Below are 25,261 nucleotides of genomic sequence, written 5' to 3'. Positions count from 1 at the left end.
GAACCGGCCCACAAAGACGATCCTAACAGGCTCCATTTTGGGCCTTTTTTATTTTTATATTTAAAAAAAACAAAATTTCAAAAATATATGTCGAATAGGAAAATTTTCAAAAATGGGTGCCTGTCACCCCCTAATGGGCGACAGGGTGCCTGTCGCCCATCCAATGGGCGACAGGACCTAAATGTTTAAAAAAAATTATATTTAGGTCCTCGTGCCCGGGGTGCATTAAATAATAAACTTGTAAAATCGATATAAAATCATAGAAAAATCGGAAAAATACAAACTCAACTGTTCTGAATTCTATGAAATAATATCTACAATTTTTGTTACATAAAGTTTTTCATTTGATTAATGTATCTAAATCAAAAAAAAATAGTTCTTGTACCTAGAAAAATCTGAAATAATTCATTTGGTCTAGTTGTGCTTATCTAAAATTTACCAAACTTTTTTTATAGCTCTTAGGAAATAAAATAATGGTACTGTAAAAGTTATGGCTTCTAATACTCAGTATAGCAGCATGGATAAATAATCCATTTAAACTAGACATTTTGCAAGATTTAATTTAAAATCTTATTCTAGAAATGTTTTCTGGGCCTACCAATTTTGTACAAGCCTATGCTCACCATATGGAACACTCTGGCCAAAGATGACATGCATCCAAAGGATGGATCTTGAGATTTAAATAAAAATGCATTAAACTTGTATTTAAAATAGAGCAAGATACATTGATCAAATGAAAAACTTTATGTAACAAAAGTTATAGATCTTGTTTCATAGAATCCATAACAGTTAAGTTTGTATTTTTTTTTATTTTTCTACGATTTTATATCGATTTTACAAGTTCACTATTTAATGCGTCCTGGACGCCGGGACCCAAGGAGGGTGACAGGCACCTATTTTTAAAATTTTTCCTATTCGCCATATATTTTTAAAATTTTATTTTTTTAAATATAAAAATAAAAAAACGCCCATTTTGGAACCACGTAGCAACTCTGGTTCTGGGGATCGGAACCACTTAAACCAAAGGGTCAATCGGTTCGACCCACCCCATCGCGGCTCCCTTCCGAGCGGCGGCGGCGACGACGCTCAGGGAGACACCACTAGGTTCTCCGCCGGCAACCGGCCATGCAGGACGGCCACGCCGGCGCACCCCAACCGTACCGTAGCCCGTCCAGGCGCCCCCCTCCTACAGCAGCTCCGCGTCTCTCTATATCAGCGTCTTCCTCACTCCCGTTATCAAACTCCGGGCGCCAGCAGATCCCTGCTGCGCTCCGCCGTTTCGTCGACGACCCCCTCCACTCCGGCAGCTGCCCTATCCCCTGACAACTGCCCTGTGCCAGCAACGCCTATTGAGTCTTCCTGGTCAGTGCCTCCAAGAGCTTCTATAAGTCAGTCTCCTCCCTGACGGAGCTTTGCAGCTAACAGTTCATGATTGCAATTGACCAATCGTGAGGCTCCATTGGTACTGAACTTGTGCTGTGTTTGTCTGTTTCTAGTGATTTAATTTGACGGCCATGAATATTGTTCTAGTTTGTAGAGGACTTACTACTCTATTTCTTGGGGAAAAAGTAGAGGGATAAGGCAAGAGGAGAGGAAAGTAGATAGAGAACGACCAAGCAGCTTGTTTTGCAACAATACAGACACTGCTGCTGCGCATACAATGATTCATATGTAATTAATGCTTATGCTCAATTTATTGTGTTTGGTTTATTCTTCCTCGATATGCATTATTGCAATCTGCTTTGGCTTGCTTCTGATCAATTCATTTCTTTAGTCACGGTGCAAGACTTGTTAACAAATTAATGCTATCTGAAAATTGCTAATGTCTTGGCTCTTAGTAATGTTGATAGGTTCATCAAGTCTAGTAATTTATTTGTTATGCTAGATTTCTCTATCCCGTCTATATGGTCTGATGACCCAACCATGCATGTTGTATACATAGAATTGCAAAGCTGCAGTATCTCATTTCTATTATTTTGTTCACAGGTTTCTTCTTGCTGCCTGTGGTTCATTTTTTGGGGATGACTGTGGCTGGAGCATGATATTTGGATCAGATTAGCACTTAGCTAGTTTTTTTATTTTGCATGCTGTCTTATAACACTTCTTTGTCCATACCAAACTGTTAGTATGCTTTATTTCTTATGATAATTGATTAATCTTTTAACTTGCTGCAGCAAGGTGGAAGTGGATAGGATGATGGATGTGCCACACCTCCAAGGAGTTGGAGAAGGACACTCAAGTGGTAGAAAGCAAAAGAGAACGCCTCGGGCAACCGGTGCTCCACTAGTTGAAGTAGTTGAAGGAGTAGACCTCAATAACAATGCTCCGAAAGTTGAACAAGTTCAGTCCAGTAATGCAGTACAACCAAATGGTGATAATGAGCTTGTTGGTGATGGAGAGAACAACTAGGGCATTGGTAATGGCGAGGATCAGGACATGGGTGACGGTTGGGAGGGTCAGGACTTCCGTGATGTTTGGGAGAATGAGGACTTTGGAGATGGTTGGGAGGATGAGATGGATGAAGAAGATAGGGCTGGATGTGTTGATGGTCGAATTGAACCAACAATGGTTAGTGGTTTCTTATATGGTGAGGAAAATAGGCAATTCAGATCCAAAGTTTGGAATGAGTTAGCAAAATCCATGTGGGTGGTATTGTTACAAAAGGTCAATGTAACACTGCAGTGCTGAAATCAGCGCTAAGCGAGGTGTAGCAACCAGCGCCATGAGCACTCATTTGAAGAGATGCAAGGTTAGAAAAAGTGTGACAAATATGGCCAATCAGCTTAGGTCAACTGTCATGTCTCCTGAAGGAGTTTCTTTGGACAACTGGAGGTTCAGTCAAGAAGTGTCTAGGAAAGAGTTAACCCGGATGATCTCGCTTCACGGGCTACCACTATCCATTGTTGACTATGAAGGCTTTCGAAGGTTTGTCTCCAGCCTTAATCCTATTTTCAGAATGATTTCAAGGAGGACCATTTCGGCTGATTGTTTGAAAGCTTTTGAAAAGCAAAAAATAGTACTTCAAGATGTTCTTAAAAGTAACAAAAGTCGAGTTTCTTTGACAATGGACATGTGGACGTCCAACCAGACAATTGGATATATTTGCATCACATGTCATTTTTTGAATGATGATTGGAAGATTCACAAGTGGATTGTCAAGTTCACTTTTATGAGAACACCACACACATGTGTTGCAATGTTCAATGAAGTCCTCAAGTTCATTCAAGAATGGAACATTGAAGATAAGTTGTTTGCGATAACCTTGGACAATGCCAGCAATAATAATGTAATGGTCAAGCTGTTAAGAAGTAATTTGCTAGAGAAACAAAAGCTATGTGGGAAAGGAGTATGTCTCTTGATTTCTATTTTTTCTATACATTCTAGGATGGCTGTGGCTGGAGCATGTTTTGGATCAAGGATGCTGGTGGTCTTGCCCTGAGTTGTTGGTGGAGTATGTTCCATGATGTTGGAGTACGTTGCTGGAGTATGTTCCATGCTGGAGCAGGGTTTCCCTAACCGGTGGGAACCGGTCCGGTTTGACCGGTTACCGGTCAAACCGGTCCGGTTCCGGTTTGGGCCGGTACCAAACTAGCCCAAATTCAAAATTTAAATTTAAATTCAAAAAATGAAAAATTCCCAAAAAATTCTTAAAAATACTTCAAGGTGCGACGAATTTAATGGTGTCAAATTTTCTCAAAAATTCGTTCATTTAGTATAGTTTGCGGGGATTTGAAGTTAAACAAAAAAACGTGCATACAAAAGTATACAAATACAATGTAAAAGTAGTACAAAAGAGGGTTGGAGGGTTCATTTAGACTAAAATATGTTATAAAAATATTTATTTAGTATACTTTGCTGGCATTTGAATTTAAACCAAAAAAAATTTGAATTTGACCGATTACTAGGCAAACCGGCCGGTAAACCGGTCAAACCGGCCGGTATACCGGTACGAACCGGTTGAACTGCGACTTTTGAATTCAAATTTGAATTCCACCGATTCCGACCGGTAACCGGTCAAACCGGTCCGGTAAACCGGAACCGGAGCCCGGCGGTTACCGGTTACCGGTCGGGAAATAAAACCCTGTGCTGGAATACGCTGTCAGTAGCTGGTGGTCTTGCCCTTGTGGTCATGCCTCTTTGCTCGTGGTCTTGCCCTGAGCTGGTGGTCTTCATACTTTGATGTTATGCAATAAATCTCTTCACCAGCTATTTCTTTTGTTGTATAGAAGCAAATGATTGTTCTCTATCTAGAAACTCCTATTAATTGTAAGACCTCTGGCCAATGTTTGAACCGTTCAACTCTAAATCATCAAATTCCGAATGCAAGTTTAAACATGGAGTAAAAAATTCTGATTATTGGATGATGAATTATTACTCGATGTCTAATCTTTTCTGAATGTTAGCTGTTCTCGAATAGTATTGTTGTCGGTTTTTTTTTTGGAAAAAAATGAAATAGTGTTGTTGCATCACTACAAGCTTGAAACTCGTGCATGGTGCTGCCGGCTGCTGGCCACATGCGTGCGTACTCAGGCTACTGCGACAGCTAATTAATTAGCATGTGGATCGATCCACATTAACCATTGGAGCACCGAATCATATTATATACTGCAAATGGATCAACCAGTTCTCTGTAATTCAATCGGCTGGATCGATGGAGCGATTCTGGTTCGAACCATGGGTCAACCATCCCCATGCATAGTATATTCAGGAGCAAGGAAGTTTGAATTATATCTGTTACCTTTTTCTTCTGAAATTAATTATTGTGTAGTATTATGTGATGTTCTGTCACCTAGATAATGTGCCTTCCAATTGTTTGCACAGAGAAAAAAAAACTTAGGATGCAGACACTCTTGTGGCTTTAGACTAGTACTATAGTCATTGTGTTCGACGAGGTAGCACAAGCGGAATAACATACTTATATTTCACATATACATTGATGAACAATATATTTATATTTCACATATACATTAAAAATTAATGTGTATACAATTCTCTCATGCACAAATGTCAGATACAAGCTTTCGACATGAGTTACAGAAGAATGAAAATCTGGTAACTAAACTGTTGAGAAATCGGTATCCCCGACACAAATCTATATAACTTAGTACAACACATGACTCTTACATTTTTTATGTGGCTAACTACCATGACACAACTACACTATATGTGATATGGCTACCATACCACCTCCTACTTGATCTCTTATGTCATGGTACCACAAGATTGGAGGGGACCAACCTCTATTTTTAAGTGCTCATATGTGTTGTGGTGTTGTGATGTGGCAACATTCTTCTTTACAAAATATCTAACTCTAATTTTTCCTCATCCTTATCGAACTATGCAAACTATCAAATTCTAAAGAATTCTTGTTTTACCATGAAGCCTGACAACTCCTCTCCCTTACTTTTTAAAATTCTTCTAGAACCTTTTCAAGCATGCATTGTTATTTTCATCATAAAGGCTCACCCTAAGACGGGGACCGTACCGTAGTAAAAATGATTATTTCCCATATTTGTAGAAACACTCGCTCCTTCAGAGCGTATTACTACGGGTTTCGCAGGTATTAACTAGATTCGTTTAACTCAGAACAGAAGCATAAGATGATCAATATGTGTATACAATCATAGCAAAGTAGTCGACACAAGTATAATCCACACAGCTAGCAAGTCGTATCTGCACTGTGGATGACAGACTAAGTTTCCAGTGGTTGGTTGCGAACATGCGCACGTGTTTTGGGGTTTGCATCTTTGGTTATTTCTTTAGTGGACTAATTTGGTTATTTTTATATACTCATTTTTTTCTCTTTATATGACATATTAGGTTTTGAAAAGGTAACCAAGAGCGTACTTGGACCATTCATTGCTCTTAAAAATATATTATTAATTTTTATAAAATTAGTGTTATATTTAAAGATCTATATAGTGTGGTTTTTTGTATAATTTTTCAAAAATATGGATATAATTTATGTTAAACTTGGCTAAATTTTTTGAAAAAGTTCGGCTTGTAAAAAGAAAGGAACACACACACACACACACACACACACACATATATATATATATATATATATATATATATATATATATATATATATATATAGCTAGGATTGGACACAATTACAGCCACAGCTCTGTTTTCCGAGAAGCGGCTCCAGAGCTTGATTTAATTTCTTTTAAAATGAACAAGAGCTGATGATTATAAGAAAAAATTACCAAATTACATTCACTGTTGCAGGGTTTACGATCAGCCACTTTACAAGTTACATTCAGCACTAGCCGATCACCAAATTGATAGCCATTGCTGTCAAGATATGATCATTGTTCGGCACCGAGCAGCCACTGCCATGCACAGCTAGCCATTGCCAGTCCGTCCCATCATCGGATATGCTTGCAGCATTGCACCATGAGTAAATTTCTTGTATGTCATTGAAAGCTATACCAATCCCTTCATTGCTATCCAAAATTAGAGATTCCCTTCATTGCCATCAATTCTAATTTCCATTCCCTTATCTGCCACTACCATGACACAGCAGTCAAGTTACTGTTAAGTGATGGGTCAAAAGAAAAATAGTACCCCTGGTTGTTTTTTAGTCTCTAATCCCTTCCATGACATTGCAGTAAAGAACAACACAACATTGTTTTTATCATTGCCCAACAGTAATTTATGATTCATGATACACAGACCATGAAAAATATATAATGATCTCAATCATATTTTTTAGGCATGACAAGCATTGATATACACATTTCACAGAACAAACATCCATGGATATTCATACAAGCATCATTGTTGGGCATACAAAGCAGCCATACAAATAGTTCTGTTGTCCATAACAGCAGACATACAAGTAGTTTATGTTGTACTAACAGCAGCCATACAAGTAGTTTATGTTGTACTAACAGCAGCCATACAAGTAGTTTTTGATGTACTAACAGCAGCCATACAAGCAGTTATAGATATCCATAGAAGCTATTGAACAGACAGCCATTGTAGTCCAGACAACAACTACATCTCGTAGGCTAACATTAGACTTGGTTCACAAAAGAACTAGCAAAATTGCAATTATTGCCACTGAAACTGAAGAGAACCACATGAACCAGCGATTCAGATCTGGAAGTGGAAGCTTTCTTTTGCTTCTGGTATGTGAGGCAAGGCTTTGCTTTTGAGGGGTCTTGCTTCTAGTACCCATTGCTAGACTATCAGATGGCACTGAAATAATTTTCTTCTTTTTGTTCCCTACTGCCTTTGCCTTCTCTTTAGCTTTCTTCCCTTTTGTGGCTTGGAGGTGGCAGGTGGTGGTGTTGTTTCACGTGTAGATAGCATAGGGTACTCGATGGAAAGTGGATCAAGTTGGTTTGAGCCACTTCCAGATCTTTGCATGGAGTTTGTATATGAGGAAAAATACTAAGTATGGTATGTTCGAAGTATGGACTCAGAACTGAAAGTTGGACACGTACCTGAGAGAGTTTGAGCCATTTCCAGAACTTAAGCTCACTAAGGCACTTTGACTGTAATACAGAGATAAATTATGAATGAGCGCATTTTTTTTGAAAAAAGTAATAAGCTATAAGTGTATAATTCATACCTAGGAGGAAAATGCATTGTTTAAGTGCTGGAGGAATAGGTACAATGCTGCTCTCACATGATTGTTTCACTGATTTTCTTCCTTTTCTTTGGTGGACACCTGCATTGTGTGAATAATGATATATCATAAATGTGCAGCGGATTTGATAAAGAGTGATGTTTAAGTAAAGAATAGAATGCACACTTTATTGCCTGCATGGCTGCATGGCACACTTTATCCATCTGTGCAAAAAAAATTGTAAATATATTTTATTTTATACTATAAATATCAAGATTCTCTTTGAGTGACGGACTGAAGTTTTCGACCCCACCCAAAACATACGAATTTTAATTTTCTCTTGTACTTTCCGGGGACATTTGGTGCGGCCTGCGAGTGTCTGTCGGTGAGCCCATGTAACTCAACTCTGCAAAACAGGCCCATACAGTTTCGGCCCGGCTAGTGCCCAGTGGAGTGACCCCTCCTGCCCTCTCTAGAATGTGCCTCAAACGTGTCTCGGCACACTGAACATTCCAGTTGACTAACGTGTACGTAAGCACTAAACCGTACTACAGATTAAAAAAACACAAGCACTAAGTACCTTCGATTCCATCGTTACCGAACTATTGAGACATCTTACAAAAGCGTCCCGTTACTTGTCGAGCGAGCCACTAGGAGCGAGAAAGAAAAAGAGCGCCACACATGGAGTGGACCTGGCTTTATCCCTTTTTCTCGCCGTACGTGCGCCTACATCAGCCGTATTCCCGGTTCCCAAATTTTCTTCACGCACTTTCAGTTCAATTCAAAACCCTTTTTTCTTGCCTAGTAGTAGTATTAGGTGATAACGACGACACCTTGTGCGGCGGGACCATGCAACGACGCACGCAGGAGCATATATACGATTCCGCTGCCACCGAGCTCCGATCCGCAACTCGCGAGCAACCGGCGGCGAGGAGCAGCTCCCGACCCCTTGGCGAGCTCGACCAGGCGCCTGTCTCCGAAAACTGTCGCTTACGTATACCGGTGTCCTCGGCAGCGGCGGTGTAGAGAACTGTAACAACCGCCTCGCGGACGGTCCGCACTGGGCCGGCGGACGGTCCGCTCGAGGTGATGCCCAGATATTTATCTGGAAGGTCGTGGGACCCACTCGTCATTCCTCTCTTCTTCCCATTTTCTTCCAGGGCCGAGCGGAGCTCGAGCTCCCGCGTCATCGTCGCCCCTTACTTCGATCTCGCTCCTCCGCCCACCAAACCTTGATTCCTTGCGTGGGAACCTTCTTCGGCACCTCCTCCACCTTCCCGAACCCCTAAACCGGCTTCTTACGGCCGGAATCGTTCCCGCCACCGCCGGACACCATCGGAGGTGCTTGAAGCTTGCTCCACCGTCGATCCGCCTCTCCGGCCGTCCTCCACTCGAACCGACCGCGGGAATGGATTCGTGGTGAGTTCCTTATGCTTCACAGCCTTTTTCCCCTTCCATGGCGCGTCGCCGGCGCAGGAGCACGGCCGTCGCCGTCGTCGCCGCCCTTGCTGCCGCCTGGGGCGAGGGTTAGAAATTAGGTATCGCGGACGGTCCGCCTGGGAGGCGCGGACGGTCCGCCGGTCAGGTTAGTTTTTGTCCAGAGACGATGTTGCCTCTGGTTGTTTTTGCAAGATTGACTGCGGACAGTCCGCTATAGGGGAGCGGACGGTCCGCCGTTGAGGCTTGAATTTGTTCCAGAGACGATGTCGTCTCTGGAGGTTCACATGGGTGAACTGCGGACGGTCCGGCACTTGGGCGCGGACAGTCCGTAGTAGAGTCTAGGAAATTGTCCAGAGACGTTTCCGTCTCTGGTGGGTTGAGTACTTGAACTGCGGACGGTCCGCCAGGGGTGGCCGGACAGTCCGCAGGTAGAATGGGAAAGAGTTCCAGAGACGTTGTTGCCTCTGATGGGTTGGTAGGATAGTACGGCGGACAGTCCGCAAGGTATGTCAGTTAAAGTAAACTAGTTACATTTTTAGGCTGCACTCATTTATTTCATATGCATACATGTAGCATCCGCTTCTGAGGGCGCAGTCTTTGAGGTGATCGCGGCACCACAAGAGCAGACGACGCAAGCCCAAGAGGAGAGGTGTGAGCACCCGGCCCAAGGCCCGTCTGACCCCAGTGTTAAGCAGCAGACACAAGGCAAGCCCCGGTGCACATCCTAGTATTTTAAATTATGACACCTATGTATATTTCTACTACTTGTGCATTAAGTTCAGGAATTGTTTGGAACCCTAGTTGCACGAATCCATAGGATTCCCTGAGTTATACTAGCATGTATAGGACGATAGATGTGCTAAGCTTAATGTTACCGGTAGAAGACGAGTGGTCTCCTGCACTCGCGAGATGTAGGATGTTAGGAGCCGAGTAATTTCCGGTTACTCGCGAGATACATTATTATCTTTATATGATTCAGTAGCTGAGAATTGTTTTGAAATGGATATGGAAATGTGAGACCGGGCGGGGATGATGGATAGGTATGGTAGCAGGACAGGGTTGCTGGGTGTCTTAGCCCCGTCTGCGTCGATTAAGGACCGGTGAATGTGGCAGTGCTGATCGGGGATTGAACTGTACTAACCGTATGCCGGGAGTAGGAGGTAGTCGAAACCGGTAAGCCGAGTACTGCCTGGCTTTGAAAGTACAGGAACCCGCACCCAACTCCTGGGGCGAGTCGAGTAGTCGCGGAGAATTGGGATGCATAAGTTTACTTTGGTGGTCTCACGTTGAGCTCGGCTGACCATATGTCGTTGGGCTGGTTCCTGTAGTTCGAGACGGGGAGGGGAATGGTTGGTATGTATAGTCCGACGGGGCAAATATGTGCCGTGTTGGTTAGGTCCACCTTGCAAGATTAAATCGGATCGATTCGCCGTGTCTCGCGGTTATGAGGGCTTTGGTCTCTTTGTCACACCGTAGCAAAAATGTAGAATGTGAGTTAGGTATGTTTATATAAAATATTGAGCTCATCGAATTATTTTGCTTGCATCACCATGATTGCTATAGTAGGTCTTTGCAAATATTAGATGAGAGTTAATTTATATAAAATCTGAAGCTAAAATAATGAAAGTAAGGAATTACTTTAGTTGCTTTTTCTGCAAAATATCCACCAGCCAAAAACCTTGCATGTCTAGATATGTGGGCTAAGTTATACCCACTGGTCGGGTAAGCCTTGCTGAGTATTAGTATACTCAGAGTTTGTTGCCAATATTATTTCAGGGCATACAGATGTAGACTTCTGTCCCTGCTGCGCCAAGTTCATCCGCCGGGATGCAGAGGGATGGGTGGTCGTGGAGCCGGATGTTTAGTTGGGGATCTCTCTAGGCACACTTTTGGGTAGTTATAGGCCCTTTCCTTTAGCTGGACCTGGATTTCAGAAATACGAAGTTTGTAGATTATGTAGTTATTCAAACTTGGAATGTAAAACTTAAGGTGAAGTTCTATGTATAATAGTTGTATATATATATTTTTTTAAAAAAAATTGGTGTCGTGTTTGTACCATCTGCGCCCATCTTCGCGTGGGACTATCGGTGATGTTTCGATCGGGACGTGGGTTGAGAAAGGATCGCCAAATTAAACCGTTAAGCTAATGAGCCCGCTGTGTTCAAATGACGACCATTGTGCTTAATTTGAGTTTTAATTTGGCGGTTCGTCACAAGAACTGCGGCGAGCTCGTTTCGACCATGTGCACGGGCGGCGGCATCTCGATCTGCTAGTTGCGAGGGCCCTTCTTTTTTTGCACGGTGCAGGAGACGACTCTCACGACAGGGAGAGGCGGAGAGGCGGATCGCCAGTCGATCGGCATCTCCAAGGGCTGCAAAAACCCCACTCCGAGCAGTGATCGATCGTAAATAAAGGGGTCAAGCTGGAAGCAGGATATATAGATGCCTTTTCCGTTGCCGTGCGTCTCGGTCCAATAGTTACTGTTAGGAAAGCGGTTTGCACTTTGCAGCGTGTGAGTGGGCATGACGACAAACTCGGTTATTGGTGTTATATTCAAGAATTAATAAATATGTCAAGTTGACGTTTGAAATTCGCATGATAGATAGAGACATTAATATGTTCTTAATTTGCATGAACTGCTCACGGGCTCCATGAGTATGGGCACCGATAGGTATTTTAATTGGTTAGGTGTTCCTCCAACTCTCTTTAGTTTAAAATTTTGTAGTATATCTCAATTTGTAAAGGTAGTACAAAATTTTGAACCAAAGAGGTTGAAGATGCACCTAAGAATTACTAATTAACACTCCTAGGCACTGATTAGATAGTCAAGTACCTGAATTAATTCATTGAAAATATGTGGGAATGGATAATGGCCCTAATACTCTCTTTCGATGTGTTCTTGGTTTGTCAGCCAACCAGCCAGCAGTATTGTTCTCTCATACTAAATCAGCACCAACCACCTGCTACCAGCCAGTCAACAGTAGTATTCTCTCATAACAAATCAGCACCAGCCATCAGCCACAGCCAAGCGAACACAGCGTTTATAATCCAACTTGGCTTTTAATAATTTTAGCTCAAAATTGTATAAAATTAGAGACGGACTCTTAGATTATATAGACAAAAAAATTAAAACCCTTTATCACCCCAAGTTACACACCAATGGTTCATCCCCTGTCCAACAGCACCACGTATAGCCGGTCGTTATCTCGCAAGAAAAAGGAATCAATTACTGTATATAATAACCAAGGTTTAGACCAGGTGGTGGTGCCTCCTCACCCCCGTTTCCATCTCGTGGCCTCTAATCCTCTTGCTGCTGATCGCACCCCAAGCTGTGCTGGGCAGCCATTTGAAAAAGGTGCAGTTGGACCGGGCCGGACATGCCAGCCCTGCTTCAATCAACGTCAGGTACGGTAGCCGATCGCAACCCTACTTAAAAAAGCAGTCACGTGTCACCCATCCCTTCCATCGCCGGTTGAGCCGAGGAGCGGGAGCACGCCACGGACCAGACCTAACAAGCTGGAGGTGGAGCCGTGGAAGGTGGTGGCCATCCATCCATCGATCCGCCGGCAGCGGCAACGTTCATGACCGAACACAGTACGCACTGGGCTAGCTAGCTAGTGGTAGAACGAAGCGTGTTCTTTTCAGCACACCAAACTTATCCGAACCCGTCGCTCTCGCTCGCGCGCGCCTACTTGCGCTGCGCGTGGCTCGCGCACCAGGCCGAGGCCCGCCGCCGCCGGGAGCGGGAGACCCCTCCTCCTCTCTGCCGGTGCGGGTGCGGCCGCCGCGGAACCTGGCGGTGGATCGCCGGTGAAGGTCGGGGGAGATCGCCGGGGCCGGCACGAATGATGCGGCGGGCGTCCACCGGCCGGGTCCAGGACCCTCTAGGCCGCTCTCCCGTTCCGGCCCCGCGCGCACCGGGCGGCCGCGCACGTCCTGCCCCCTCCCCCTCCCCCTCCCTCCGATCCTCCCATCTCGCGTCGTTCCCCCGTCACCCTGCCACTCGCCGCCGCGGCGATTGGCCCGGCCCGCCCCCCACCCGATAAACTACAGATCACGCAGCGGCTGCACTGTACTCCTACAGATCTCTCCCAGACAATTGCGCAGGGTCAGATCGGGGCGAGAATAACTGACGCCTGACGGCGGATTCTGGTTGCCAGTTGCCTCCCCTACCAGTCAAGCGCGCGCGACCAATAATGGGGACCCAAATATAAAACACAAGAGGGGCGTGCGACCGTGGGAAAAAACATATTATAGCTCGCATTTTATTCCCCCGCCCGCCTCCTTTACGACGCGGGTGAGCGGGCTCGAAGATTCGAGCTCCATCCCATCCCGCACCCACGCTCTCTCTCTCCCTCCTCTCCCTTTTGACATTTGGATGGAAGTCAAACAGAACATCACGAAAGGGCGACGACGACGACGTGGACAACCGGCGGGGGCCCGCCTCCCGGCCCCCTTTTGACAAGGAGTTAATTCCCTGAATGCTATTGAAATTTTCGCCAATTCTTTGAATGCTACTAAATGACATTGAAGGGATTTTTTTGTGTCTATGACATGTGGGGTCAATGACAATCAAGGAATTAACTAAAATTTTAATGGCATTGAGGGATTGACAAGTGTACATGGCAGGCACTGGAGCAGCGGCAGCGTCCCCTTTCCACTGTTCCAAAGACTCACCTATAAAAAAAGAAAGGCAAAATAGTCAAATTGGTCCCTCAATTTTATTATAAGGCTCAAATTCGTCCCTCAACTTTCAAATTGGCCAATATAGTCCCTCAACTTTCATTTTAGGGTCATATTCATCCTTATACTGATATTATATTCCATAATAACATTATATAAATACAAAAAATCTTTTTTACCCTTAGCTTCTTCTTTCTCTCCTTTTAATTTTCACTCTTCATGCGCTCGCAATACAATGCGATGCATGAATAAATAAACTTCTACGCTACAAATTTAACACTTGTGATGTTTGGCTTCTAAATGCACTAATGCTCATGTCACTACACTAATTTGCTTGCATTGGCTAAATATTTTTTAGCAATAATAAATTTTTGAGTAATTTAGAAGGGGAAGGGGACAAGGGGAAAGATGACTTTTTGCATAAATATCATGTTATTATGGAGTATAATATAGCACAATGGTGAATTTGACCCAAAAACAAAAGTTGAAGGACTATATTGGACTATCTGAAAGTTGAGAGATGAAATTGACCCTTAGGGTCCGTTTGGATGTCGATATTGAAGACCTCGGCATTGAATTCGATACAATACCTCGGCATTGAATTCGATACAATACCAAATCAGACAAGCTTTGGTAATGGGTCACAATGCCAAAGTGATTGTTTGGATGTAGATGAATTACTAGATAGAAATCAAAGAGCCAACAAATACCAAATCGTGTTTGGATGGGCATGTCGTCAAATTCAGAATTGACCCATCACGGCGGCGGATGGCGGCGTGGCTGCGCGCCGAGCTCGAGCTGCTAGGCGTGCTCTGCGTCGCGGCCGACCGGCACCGGTGTGGGGACGCGCCAGCGCACGCGGCCGCGCGGGCCACCGTGGACGTAGCAGTGGTGGGGGAGCGGCACGGAGAGAGGGGAGCGGCACGGCCGTGCTCGAGCTCTCCGCCCCGGAGCTCCTTCAAGCCATCCAGATCCGCATCCATGGAGCAGAGGAAGGGTGTGGCCCGCCGGCAGAAGGAGGGAGGGGGAGGGCGCCGCGGCCCGCCGCTCGAGGTAAGGGGAGGGCCGCGTGCCTCCCCAGCGGAGGGAGGTGAGGGCGGTGCGTCCCACCGCTAGAGGTAAGGGGAGGGTCGCAGGCCTCACCGGCGGAGGGAGGCGAGGGCCGCGCGCCTCACCGGCGGAGGTAAGGGGAGGGCCGCGCGCCTCACCGGCGGAGGTAAGGGGAGGGCCGCGCGCCTCACTGGCGGAGGGAGGAGAGGGCGGCGTGGCCTCGCCGGTGGAAAGAGGAGAGGGCGGCCCGGCCTCGCCGGCGGAGAGGACGTCGGGCGCGAGAGAAACGCGAGGGACAGGAGGAAGAAGCAATTCCAGCGAATACGGAGGGGTCTGGCTCGGCATCGAGGATGAGGGGGAGAGGGTGAGACGAATACCAGTTGGTATTGGCGGTGATTTCCAATTCTGAATTCCACGACATCCAAACAGCCGGTATTTGGTGCTGTCAATGCCAATTCGGAATTCCAAGCCCCAATATAGACATCCAAACACACTCTTAGATCAAAGTTGAGGGATCAAAACGTCTATTTTGCCAAAAAGAAACGCGCTCGCCTAGGGCGTGCAAATCCGGGCGCGATCTTCTTTTCTATCCCTGCCGCCGTGCCCACCACTTGCCGCGGCGGGGTTGACTTGGCATCGCGGCGAGGCGGCCGGGCGGGCGCGCCGTACCGCGTTGTATTGTATCCACCCGGCCTGCGCGTCCAAGTACGCGTACGAGTATATATGCGCGCGCGCGGGGCCCGGCCTGCTGCTGGACCGCCAGTGCCAAAAGTCAACCCCATCCCCCCCTCCTCGTCCTCCTCCCCAGACGAGACGAGCACCGCGCCGCACGCGTCGAAGGCTCGGGAGGCCGGCCGCCGGTGTTCATGCGCGCCGTGCTGCTGCTGCTGCTGCTCGTCATGGCGGACCACTTCAACGACTGGGACCTGCAGGCCGTCGTCAGGAGCTGCGGCAGCGTCGCCCACCCGGACCCGCCCGGCCGCGGCGCCGGCGCGCCGCCGGGGGAGGAGGCGGAGGAAGAAGCGGCAGCGCCAGCGGAGCCGGCCACGCTTCCCGCGGCGGCGCGTGGAGAGGCGGCGCCCGCGCGTGCGGCGCCACCGGCCCAGGGACACGAGCGGGCGACGCCGCCGCCGCCGGCCGCGGCCAAGGGCGCGGCGCGGCTGTACGACCTGGAGTACCTGGACTTGGACCGCAAGCCGTTCCTGCTGCCGGCCACGCCGCCGCCGCTGGGGGCGCGCGCGGCGGGGGACGACGCGTGCGAGCGCGAGGTGATGATCTCTTTCCCCGCGGCGGCGGCGGCGGCCTCGACGTCCGGGGCGCAGCAGAGGGCGCTGCCTCCTGGACGGAAGGCCGGCGCGCGCACGCCGCGGCCTAAACGGAGGTACGACCCCACCACCGAAACCTGCCTGCGCGCTCCGTCGTTAGATGCCGACAGAGATCGCAGCGCAAGATTCCGTTCGAAATTGAAGTTCATTTCTGCTCTCTTTTCCTTTTCCCCTCCCCGGCTGTGGTTTGGCAGCAAGAAGAGCCAGCTGAAGAAGGTGGTGCGCGAGATGCCGGTGGCCGACGGCGGCGCGTCGTCGTCGGACCCGTGGGCGTGGCGCAAGTATGGCCAGAAGCCCATCAAGGGCTCGCCTTATCCCCGGTAACTGCCTTTGACCTTGCTCGCCTCCCCTGCTTTCCACGCGTTGCGCCTCGCCGGGAGCTGCCGCTACCCGTAGGCAAGCCTTATCATCGTTGACTGCAGAGCACACTCAACTTGGTAGGATCCCAACGCCATTGACCATTTCTCATTTCTGAAGCCGGAAAATGCAAGCCCTCCAGCCCGTGACATCGATGCCATAGTGTTGAGAAAAATGAAAAGTCAACGCACACGCCATGCCAATTGGGCGTCGAGCGAGCTTACTCGGTCGGTCGCACTGTTCGTCACACAAGCGTACATGTTGTAGTACAGCACGGTCCCATCGCATCGCAGTACATGCCAGTACGGCGTGCTTGCAGTTGACCTTGTGGCCGCTGACCCAGCGGGCTGTTCAACGGGCACGAGCTAATCCGCGCACGCCCCTGTCGCGACGGGGGGGATCCGCTTTGACTGCAGGGGGTACTACAAGTGCAGCAGCATGAAGGGGTGCATGGCGCGGAAGCTGGTGGAGCGCAGCCCGGCCAAGCCCGGGGTGCTCATCGTCACGTACATGGCCGAGCACTGCCACCCCGTGCCCACGCAGCTCAACGCGCTCGCCGGCACCACGCGCCACAAGTCGTCGCCCAAGGGCGGCCACGACCACGAGCAGGGGCCTCCTCCTGCCGGCGCCGCCGCCGAGGACGCGGCGAGGTGCGACGCCGACAGCAACGACAAGTCGGCGCTGGAGTTTGGGGCCGAGGACATGACGGCCGTCGACGACGAGAGCGAGCTGTGGCCCGCGGGGATGGACCTGGACGAGCTCTTGGCGCCCGTGGACGACGACTTCGACTTCGAGCATGCCATCGACGAAGGGGATGGCGATGGCGTGCTGGGACGTCGGCTCTCGCTCTAGCAGGAGCTTGGGCACTGTAGCGTCAGATCAGAACCATCAACTGCAGCAGAGAAAGATTCCGACTCCAAGAGAAGAGAAGCGGTGTATAGGCGTCTTGTGTGTGTGTATTTCTGACGGAGGATCTCCATTACCAAGAGCTAAACTAAATTCTCCATGTGTATCTGCGTAGTACTTGCGTATCTCCGAGAAGTCGGTGCGCATTGATTTTTGCACCCCTGTAATTCAGAAGCGGTGTATAGGCGTCTTTTGTGTGTGTACTATTTCTGACGGAGGATCCCCATTACCAAGAGCTAAACTAAATTCTCCATGTGTATCTGCGTAGTACTTGCGTATCTCCGAGAAGTCGGTGCGCATTGATTTTTGCACCCCTGTAATTCAGGTGCCACCTGAGTCCTGAGTGTACCGTCTCCAATCCTCTCGAAGCCTCTCCTGCTACAGTTGCAAAAGGGGGAAAAAAGGCGATTCGGCCGCCGCAGCCGGGGACGGCGGTCTCCTCCGCCTCCGATGGCCTGCGGGCCGTCGCGAGGTGGCGGAGACCACTTGTCTCTTCCTGGCTGGCGGGGTAGGGTCTAGGTTTAGTCCTAGGGGTTCTAGGTCTAGGTTTCCAGTCGACGAGGCGGCGGCGGCGGCGTGGAATAAGTCCTCGCGGGTTCTTCCTCGCCCCGTTGGTGCTCCACTCCGGTACCGACGGCGAGCCCATGGAGATAGGTCTCCCTACGTGGAGTCTTTGTACAGGAGTTCGTCGACAGTGGCTCGTTGCCTTCGCAGGATGGCGGGGTCGTCGGCTTTCTGCTTCCGAGGTGCAGAGGTGGCTGCTAGGTTTGCGGAAGATTGGTGGTTGGTTCAGGCTCGAGGTTCCTGCGGCGGCGGTCGTCGTCGACAACGAGCTATGTTCCAAGATCCAGGGTGCTCGGGGTGTGGCCCCGGTCGATGGGCGTCTCGGCGATGGCCTCATCTCGCTCTTTGGGACGAGTGTCCACTGCGGCTTCAAAGCATTCGTGCGATGGAGCACTCTCCGATCTGGTGTGGTGCGACAGCCGGAGCCGGCAGGCAATCCTCCGCGGCGGGGATCTCCGGCGAGTTCGGCCTGCAAAGGGGTCCGGGGACCTAGATGTAATTTTTGTTTTCTTGTGGACCTCTGTGCAATCTGGGATGGTCAACTCTACTCCGTATCCTTGTACGGTCTACCTGTATCTGTACGTTTTCCTTAACTATTAATACAGGTATTCCTACTCAAAAAAAAAGAGTCCCGAGTGTACCGAGCTTTTTTTTTTGAGCAGCTGAGTGTACCGAACTGCGAGCACATTCCCTGGCAAAAATCCAGAAAACAAGTAAATAGCCAACACAACCTTTCAAAAAAAAGCGCCAACACATGAATGCCTTCGCCCACCAAAAAGGGCCATACCGTTCAGAGCTTATTAGCCTACTGCCTCCGTCATGGGCATTCTGAAATTTTTAGAACAAATTATGACTGTATAGAAGACTTTTTATCTCTAATTATTAAGTATTAAAATTCTATTTGAGTTATTAAATATGTGCTAATTAAAGTAGCATGCATTTTACTATGCATCTTCCCACATACATCTCCGCCCCCCCCCCCCCCCCCCCCCATGTTACATTTCTTTCTGTTGGAGAAACCTGAAAACGATGCACATTTAAGATTTTGAATTCACCTAGAATGCCTTAAATTTGTGGATAAATTTTGAATTTTAGAATGCCTTACATTTTATGAATGGAAGGAGTATGTCCCGCGGTGAAAGAATTGAATAAGCACCGAAAACTCCAAGCAAACCTAGCTTTTTTTTAGCAAGCTGGATCTTGCAAATGACCAATTCCCATTGCCGGTTTCCAGAACCCTTCTCAGGTATGATCACATACCAGTACTTGAATGATTTAATAAAACCATAAAGAAGCACATGAACCAACGCTGGCAACGACAAGAACTTATCCAAGGCCAAAAAAGATAGCATTTCACATATGATAGTTTGCAGTATCAGTTACCACAAACGTGTTCTGCACTGGATACCACAGATAAAGCAAACCCTGTGTCCAGAACTACGACAGGTAGTATCAGACAAGCTGGAGAGTCAAACAGACACCTTACAAATGCAGAAACTTGACCAAGCGCATGGCACAAAATCCAACTGAGTGAACAGACAGCGACCAGCAAGTCTGCAACTAGGACATGATGTCTCGCGAGACCCGGATTTACAAGATGGGGTGGACCCAACTCTAGTACTCCCACTTCTTGAGCTCCATTCCATCAGGAGGGCTGCCTTCCACCTTCTTTGAGCCAACATCTTTCCAGTTTGTCGAGAGAACGGTGCCATTCGATTCAACCTGCACAGGAACAGGAACAGTCCCAGAAAGGGTATGTGTAAGTACCAGAGATCTCTATCAATTAATGGTGAGTCTGAGATGGCTAGTTCCAAAACAGTGTTGAGATGGCTGAAGAGTGAAGATCAAGTACAAATGACTTCATCATGGCCCTCCGCATATCTTCATCAGCATCCTTATAGATGTCACGGAAGAACTTGTTCAGCGCAGCATCACCATCAAGTTTTTCATCTTTCTCCTGATAGTCACAAATCATGCAACTCCAGTCATAATTGAGAAATTAGACACTGCTGATGTTGATATATAATTGGGTTTAGTGCTCAAACCTCCTTTTTGACTTCAGCTTCCAATTTATCCCAGTCTTTTTTAGACTTCGAAGATGGGTAGGAAGGTCTTGGAGCAGTTTCAGCTGTACAACATATATAAAATCTCTCAGTAACAAACAACACAGTTCAATCAAACAATTCCAGATTGCCAGTGGAGCAAAATTATCTACAGAAAGATGTTCATCTCAAACAGTCCATCATGTATACATTCCCAATTGCATAAGCTTAATCACTGACCATCCCTGAACCATGAAATAGGACAGTATCGAAGTATCATGTTTCAACTTTATTCAACTGAACTCGGCAACCTTTGTCGAACATTATTTGAACAACTAAATTCTTAAGGCGATGAATGGATTCTAATTGCTACCTAACCACACAATACAGCTGGTTAACCACTACCATATGCTAACATAATTTCAATGTTGTTATAAGCAGGAACACTCATATGCCATTTCTTTTTCTTGATCTTAAATCATACCTCAATAGTTGAATTAGGTGAAATGATATGAAACAGTCTACAATACACGGTTGACTGTTATTTTTCTAATATGCAGTAGAGAGTTTAAATAATACGAAAATCCCTTTTAATGATGAACAAAACATTTCATGCATAATGCAGGATTATTAAAGACAAGTTCTTTGAACAAATGTAGGGGAAACAAAAACCATTCAGATATGTAGCTACATTGATGTGATCAATTGCAATAGTTTTGAAGAAACTACCTGGTGTGCTTATCTTCTGGGGAAGGGCCTTTGGTCTGCCACTATAGTCCAGGGTTGTCCAAGTCAACTGCTCAGCTTTGGCGAGGCGTATTTCAACTTTGGTGGATAAGACTTGATACTTGCTCTTCTCTGGGATAATCTAATTTCCAACAACATAAACATAATTAGTTACACAGATGTATGACATTCAATAAACCCAGCTAACTACAAAAATGTTCCAGTACATAGTTAGATTTGAAAAACAATGCTTCATAGAACTTCAATGCAACAGACCCCCATGTCAACAGGACCAAAAGAAGTATCATGCCTTATTTGGTTTAGAAGTCACTCCAGAAAGGAAAGAGATAACAAAAACACAACTCATGCAGTTATCACAAACTCCTACAAGATAATTCTGACACAAAGAATAGAACCAAAACAAGCAACGAAGTGTTGTTAAAGCAATTTTTGGAATCAACAATTCAGGTCAATATATGTTATGTTACTTATCAAAATAAGAATAGCATTTGTTGCATTATGTGATAATAGATAAACAAAACAATAAAAAACGAGCTGGGTAGTATTTGGAGGAAATAGTATTATATTTACTAGATAACCTGTTTAGCTAAATCACACAAATATCAAGTACCATTGAAAACCATTAACCCTTGAGACACGACCTGCTAATTTATTTAAGAATGAAACAAGCCAACATTTTTTTTAAGCCCATTGCTATGTTTAAACAATTGGAAAAGTGAAGGGATGATTATATGTGTATGGTGTAGTTTTGTTTCTCCATATTTTTAAAATTTTCTACTCTAAAACCAGTACCTAAAATTCGTGGGAACAACTAGTCTAACATATATATGCTATATATGACACTTGTCTTGACTCTTGAAGGCAATGTACCAGCTACAGGTTCTAACACCTTAACAGATAACACACATACACAGAAACACCATTTCAATCCATTTTATGCATTGCATGTAAGAAAGTCAAGATAGTAAGAGGCTGCTGAGTACCTTAGCGAACAGACGGGGCTGAAAATGATATGGTTCTTCACCAGGGACTTCAATGGATACACTTAACTAAATAGAGAAGTGATACGTTAAGTGAATATAGAGTCTAAGCGACAAGAGATTTTTTTTTTGAAGAAAGAGCCACAAGAGAATTACAACAGTAAGAAAGTGGAACGCACCATCTGTTCACCAAAATCAACAACCACGCTATCAGCAGGAACACCTTTAGCAAATATTGTCAGAACCACGTCTGTAGCACTGTTGTAGAAGTCATGCCTGCAGCACATTGCACAATTAAGAGAAAACGTTAGCAAAGGGCAAACAAAGAAAGAAAAAAACATATTGATAAGAAATGAAGAGTCGAATGAAGTGGCACAAACTACCTGTATTTAGGCTTGCTTGGAGGTTCGACCACTGGCTGTGCATTCTCCATATTTGCAATATCCTCTTTGTCCTCAACAGTAGCAGTGGCAGGTGCCTCAGCATTCTTTACTGGTGCCTGGCTAGCCTCCTCTGCACACATAATAAACCAAATAACAGTACAGAGCCTGTGAGATGATTATGATAAAACAAGGCTGGTGTAAAAAATTCCGAGACAAAACAAGAGTGTGACAAACAGGTCATGTAGTCACAAATAATGGCATCAACCACACTGCACACTCAAGTGGAAAATATTGCCTATGCTGCAAATATATATACTAATTAAGAGGTATAGTGTTCTGTTTGCTCACCAGCAATGCGCTCTTCACATTCCTTCAACAGACGAGTAAACCTTGAGTCGCCATTTGCATAGGACGAACCCAATTCAAGAGCAGTCTTTGCAGTTTGGTATTCTTCAAGTTTGATGCATGCAGCACTGTAAACAAGAAATAACTTATTACATAGATTGAAATGCAGCAGAGGGGATTATTTGAGCCCCTTTATCATGTATAATTTTTATTGAAGAAATGAAGAGCGCCACTAACCCTTTCCGATAGTAGGCTTTATGCATCGTAGGATCAAGTTCAATTGCTTTGTTAGCATCTGCCACAGCCTCTGCAACACAAAATCAATGCATACAGATTCAGTGCAATAGATTTTTTATTTTAAAAATCGGTAAGCAATGATGCTTAGTATTGATACACACCAAACTTTACATGCTATTTCTTATTGCAAACAAAAAAAATTGCAATGACACTAAAGCACCATTTAAGATCTTATTTTGATACCCACTGATTCAGATGTAACTGAACCAACTTTTACACACCATTTCTTATTACAAGCAAGACTAGTGCAGTGCCAGTAGAGAATCATTTAGCATTGATAACAAAATTCAGAAAGTCAAACTTTATGTGCCATTTCTCATTAGAAACAAAAATATTGCACTGACAGTAATCACCAAGTAGTTTTTTATTTTGGTTCCCACTGATGCAGATGTACACAATTAAAACCTGCAAAGATTAACACAATTTAAATCCTTCCAAATGACTATATTTGGCATGTCTTTTTTTTCCAACCAACATGCTGCTGAAAGCCACAAGCCACCCATTGAGTCACACTACTCTTTGACATGTATGCCACATTTCAACTAACGCCCACAACAAAGAACAAGCATAGCTAAGCAACAAATAGGGAACTAGAGAGATACCGTACAACACAAGTAGGGAACTTGGGTAATACATTAGAACACGACAAATAGGGAACTTGGGTTATACCTTACAACACGACAAGCCGACAAATAGGGAACTTGAGCTATAACTTACAATACACACATAAATGCGACAAGTAGGGAGTATATGTTACAACGCAGTGTAGCACGACAATTAGGGGCCTTGCCATGCATGGGAGTCTAGCTACGTCCCAAACATCAGTATGAGCCATTTCAGACAGTCTGAATCTTCATCTCCTATAGTTGAAACGCAGGAAGACAACCAAGTCAATTCTGAGTAATCAGAGTCTCAACACGGTCATTTCCCGATCACCTAGGAGCCTCCTTGAAGTTCGAATCACTCGATGCTCGTCGCCACAGCCCACAAAAAACGAACCCGCGCTCACTCAGGCCTACACTCTGGTTGACGTTGACCTCCCAAACCGAAGTACCCTAGAGTCACACTAGATAGCCCGCGACGCAACAACAAACCGCGATTCGAACCAGGCTTCTCCACCTAGGACCGCCCTACGGCATCTCGAGTTCTCGACCCATCGCGACTACATCGGACACCCGCGCGGGCGCCGAACCACATACCGCACATGGCACAACATACATACACGGGAGAATCGGGCCCTCGGCCGGGCGACAGCGGGAGGCTGGGTCGGGGAAGAGCGCGGCCTTACCAGTGTAGTTGCCGAGCTTGATGTGCGCCTGGGCGCGGTCGGCGTAGAGGTCGGCGGTGGCGGGCCCGGCGTCGATGGCCTGGGTGTATAGCTCGGCGGCGAGCTCGAAGTCGTCGTCGACGAAGGCCTCCTTGGCCTTGCCCCCCAGATCCGACGCGGCCATGGCGCCCCCTCCGGCCGGCGGCGGCTGCGTGGCTGGGGGCGAGAGGGAGGGGAGACGGCCGGAAGTAGACTTGGTGAGCGAACAGAATAATCGAGGTCTTAGGTGGGCAGGGGCAAGGGAAGAGATGGGGATATCAAGGGCCCGTGGGGGTGTTCTAGAGACTTCCATCCATACCGGGCCGGGGCTAATTGCGAGGGAAGCTCTGCGGGTTTTCTCCCTCCTTTTCTCCTTGGGCTTTTCTCTGCTTTTTCTCCTTTGTCTTTTGTGTGGGTGAAGTCGTCGGTCGGCAAGCCAGGAAGAAGGTTCGCGAGTCGCTCACCGACGGATTGATCTTGATTGAGGTCGTGATCGCTGGCAAATGGGGCATTAAGCGCTACTAGGCGTCTAGGCATGTGCCGAGTGATGGCCACAGGCCTGTGGCAACGAGGACCCCAAATTTGACCTTGTCGAGGCTTCTATTTTAATTTCATCTGATCTAATTGGCCTACTGTGGTAACGAGCTTATTACGTTTTGCGTTTGGGTTTATTAACTTGGTGACCCTGTAGATTTAGATCTGGTGGTGTTGCTTGGAACCATGGTTTGGAATGTGGAGTGGAACGGCATCATCGCTGGCCTCATCTTTTTCTTTCATCCCGTTCGGTTGAACTTAAAAGTGCTGGCTGGGCTGGAGTGCTCGTTGGAATCACTGTTCCTGCTGGGAGCTACTGTGCCAACTGGAACTTTTGTAGTTTCGTACCAAACGTCGGAACAAAGGCCGACGGGGCGGCTTGCCTCCAGCTGTTTGGCTGCACCTAACCGCCGAACCGCTGGGCCAGCCAGAGCAGCCCAGCCAGCGCTTATCTGCTCAGCCGAACAAGGCATTTAGGCTTTCTCCAACGTTCCCCCATCCAACTTCTCCTATATGTACTTTCTACTATATTTTACTATCTCCCTCTAAAAAAATTCCTCCCCCTATATTTCTTTCTCTCCAATCATTTCCCTCATATCCATTCCCTCTATACACTATACCCCATTCATTAATCATTTATTTATTATTTTTAAATTTTAAAAAAATCATATTATATTTGTAGTACCATAATACATATTATTATCATGTTACGAATCCCAAATA

At 46.4% G+C, this 25,261-nt stretch overlaps 3 protein-coding genes and 1 long non-coding RNA gene across 4 annotated transcripts; 2 read left to right on the top strand and 2 right to left on the bottom strand.

Annotated features, from left to right (window-relative positions):
• The first annotated feature begins 1,010 nt into the window (after window positions 1-1,010).
• Window positions 1,011-3,497, top strand: LOC120676310. Its single transcript, XR_005675767.1, has 2 exons — window positions 1,011-1,462; window positions 1,987-3,497. It is a non-coding gene; the product is annotated as an uncharacterized LOC120676310 (long non-coding RNA).
• An 11,006-nt stretch (window positions 3,498-14,503) lies between these two features.
• LOC120674865 (bile salt-activated lipase-like) lies at window positions 14,504-15,097 on the bottom strand. Its single transcript, XM_039955968.1, has one exon. It carries the CDS (start codon window positions 15,095-15,097, stop codon window positions 14,504-14,506), a length of 594 nt encoding a protein of 197 aa, XP_039811902.1.
• Window positions 15,098-15,327: 230 nt separating this feature from the next.
• Window positions 15,328-17,610, top strand: LOC120676775 (probable WRKY transcription factor 27). The gene is made up of 3 exons (XM_039958110.1): window positions 15,328-16,133; window positions 16,272-16,397; window positions 16,851-17,610. Exons 1-3 carry the CDS (start codon window positions 15,619-15,621, stop codon window positions 17,284-17,286), a joined length of 1,077 nt encoding a protein of 358 aa, XP_039814044.1. The 5' UTR covers window positions 15,328-15,618; the 3' UTR covers window positions 17,287-17,610.
• Window positions 17,611-19,230: 1,620 nt separating this feature from the next.
• LOC120673302 (protein SGT1 homolog) lies at window positions 19,231-24,348 on the bottom strand. Its single transcript, XM_039954080.1, has 10 exons — window positions 23,987-24,348; window positions 22,639-22,708; window positions 22,405-22,529; window positions 22,057-22,186; window positions 21,853-21,949; window positions 21,677-21,742; window positions 20,676-20,814; window positions 19,950-20,032; window positions 19,757-19,861; window positions 19,231-19,626 (listed from the first exon to the last, which is right to left on the bottom strand). Exons 1-10 carry the CDS (start codon window positions 24,315-24,317, stop codon window positions 19,519-19,521), a joined length of 1,254 nt encoding a protein of 417 aa, XP_039810014.1. The 5' UTR covers window positions 24,318-24,348; the 3' UTR covers window positions 19,231-19,518.
• Window positions 24,349-25,261: the final 913 nt, after the last annotated feature.

This window comes from Panicum virgatum, chromosome 5N (genome assembly GCF_016808335.1).
Source record: "Panicum virgatum strain AP13 chromosome 5N, P.virgatum_v5, whole genome shotgun sequence".
Classification (NCBI taxonomy): Eukaryota; Viridiplantae; Streptophyta; class Magnoliopsida; order Poales; family Poaceae; genus Panicum; species Panicum virgatum.
This window is presented reverse-complemented; position numbering and strand designations above follow the sequence as displayed.

Bases quoted from the DNA above. Each gene is read 5' to 3' on its own strand.
- LOC120676775 (XM_039958110.1), top strand. From the start codon at position 15,619: ATGCGCGCCGTGCTGCTGCTGCTGCTGCTCGTCATGGCGGACCACTTC. The intron at 16,134-16,271 runs GTACGACCCCAC...GTGGTTTGGCAG, and splicing joins ACGCCGCGGCCTAAACGGAG to CAAGAAGAGCCAGCTGAAGA. The intron at 16,398-16,850 runs GTAACTGCCTTT...CTTTGACTGCAG, and splicing joins AAGGGCTCGCCTTATCCCCG to GGGGTACTACAAGTGCAGCA.
- LOC120673302 (XM_039954080.1), bottom strand. From the start codon at position 24,317: ATGGAAGTCTCTAGAACACCCCCACGGGCCCTTGATATCCCCATCTCT. The intron at 22,709-23,986 runs GTAAGGCCGCGC...TTTGTGTTGCAG, and splicing joins CAAGCTCGGCAACTACACTG to AGGCTGTGGCAGATGCTAAC. The intron at 22,187-22,404 runs GTGAGCAAACAG...TTATGTGTGCAG, and splicing joins ATGTGAAGAGCGCATTGCTG to AGGAGGCTAGCCAGGCACCA.
- LOC120674865 (XM_039955968.1), bottom strand. From the start codon at position 15,097: ATGCCGAGCCAGACCCCTCCGTATTCGCTGGAATTGCTTCTTCCTCCT.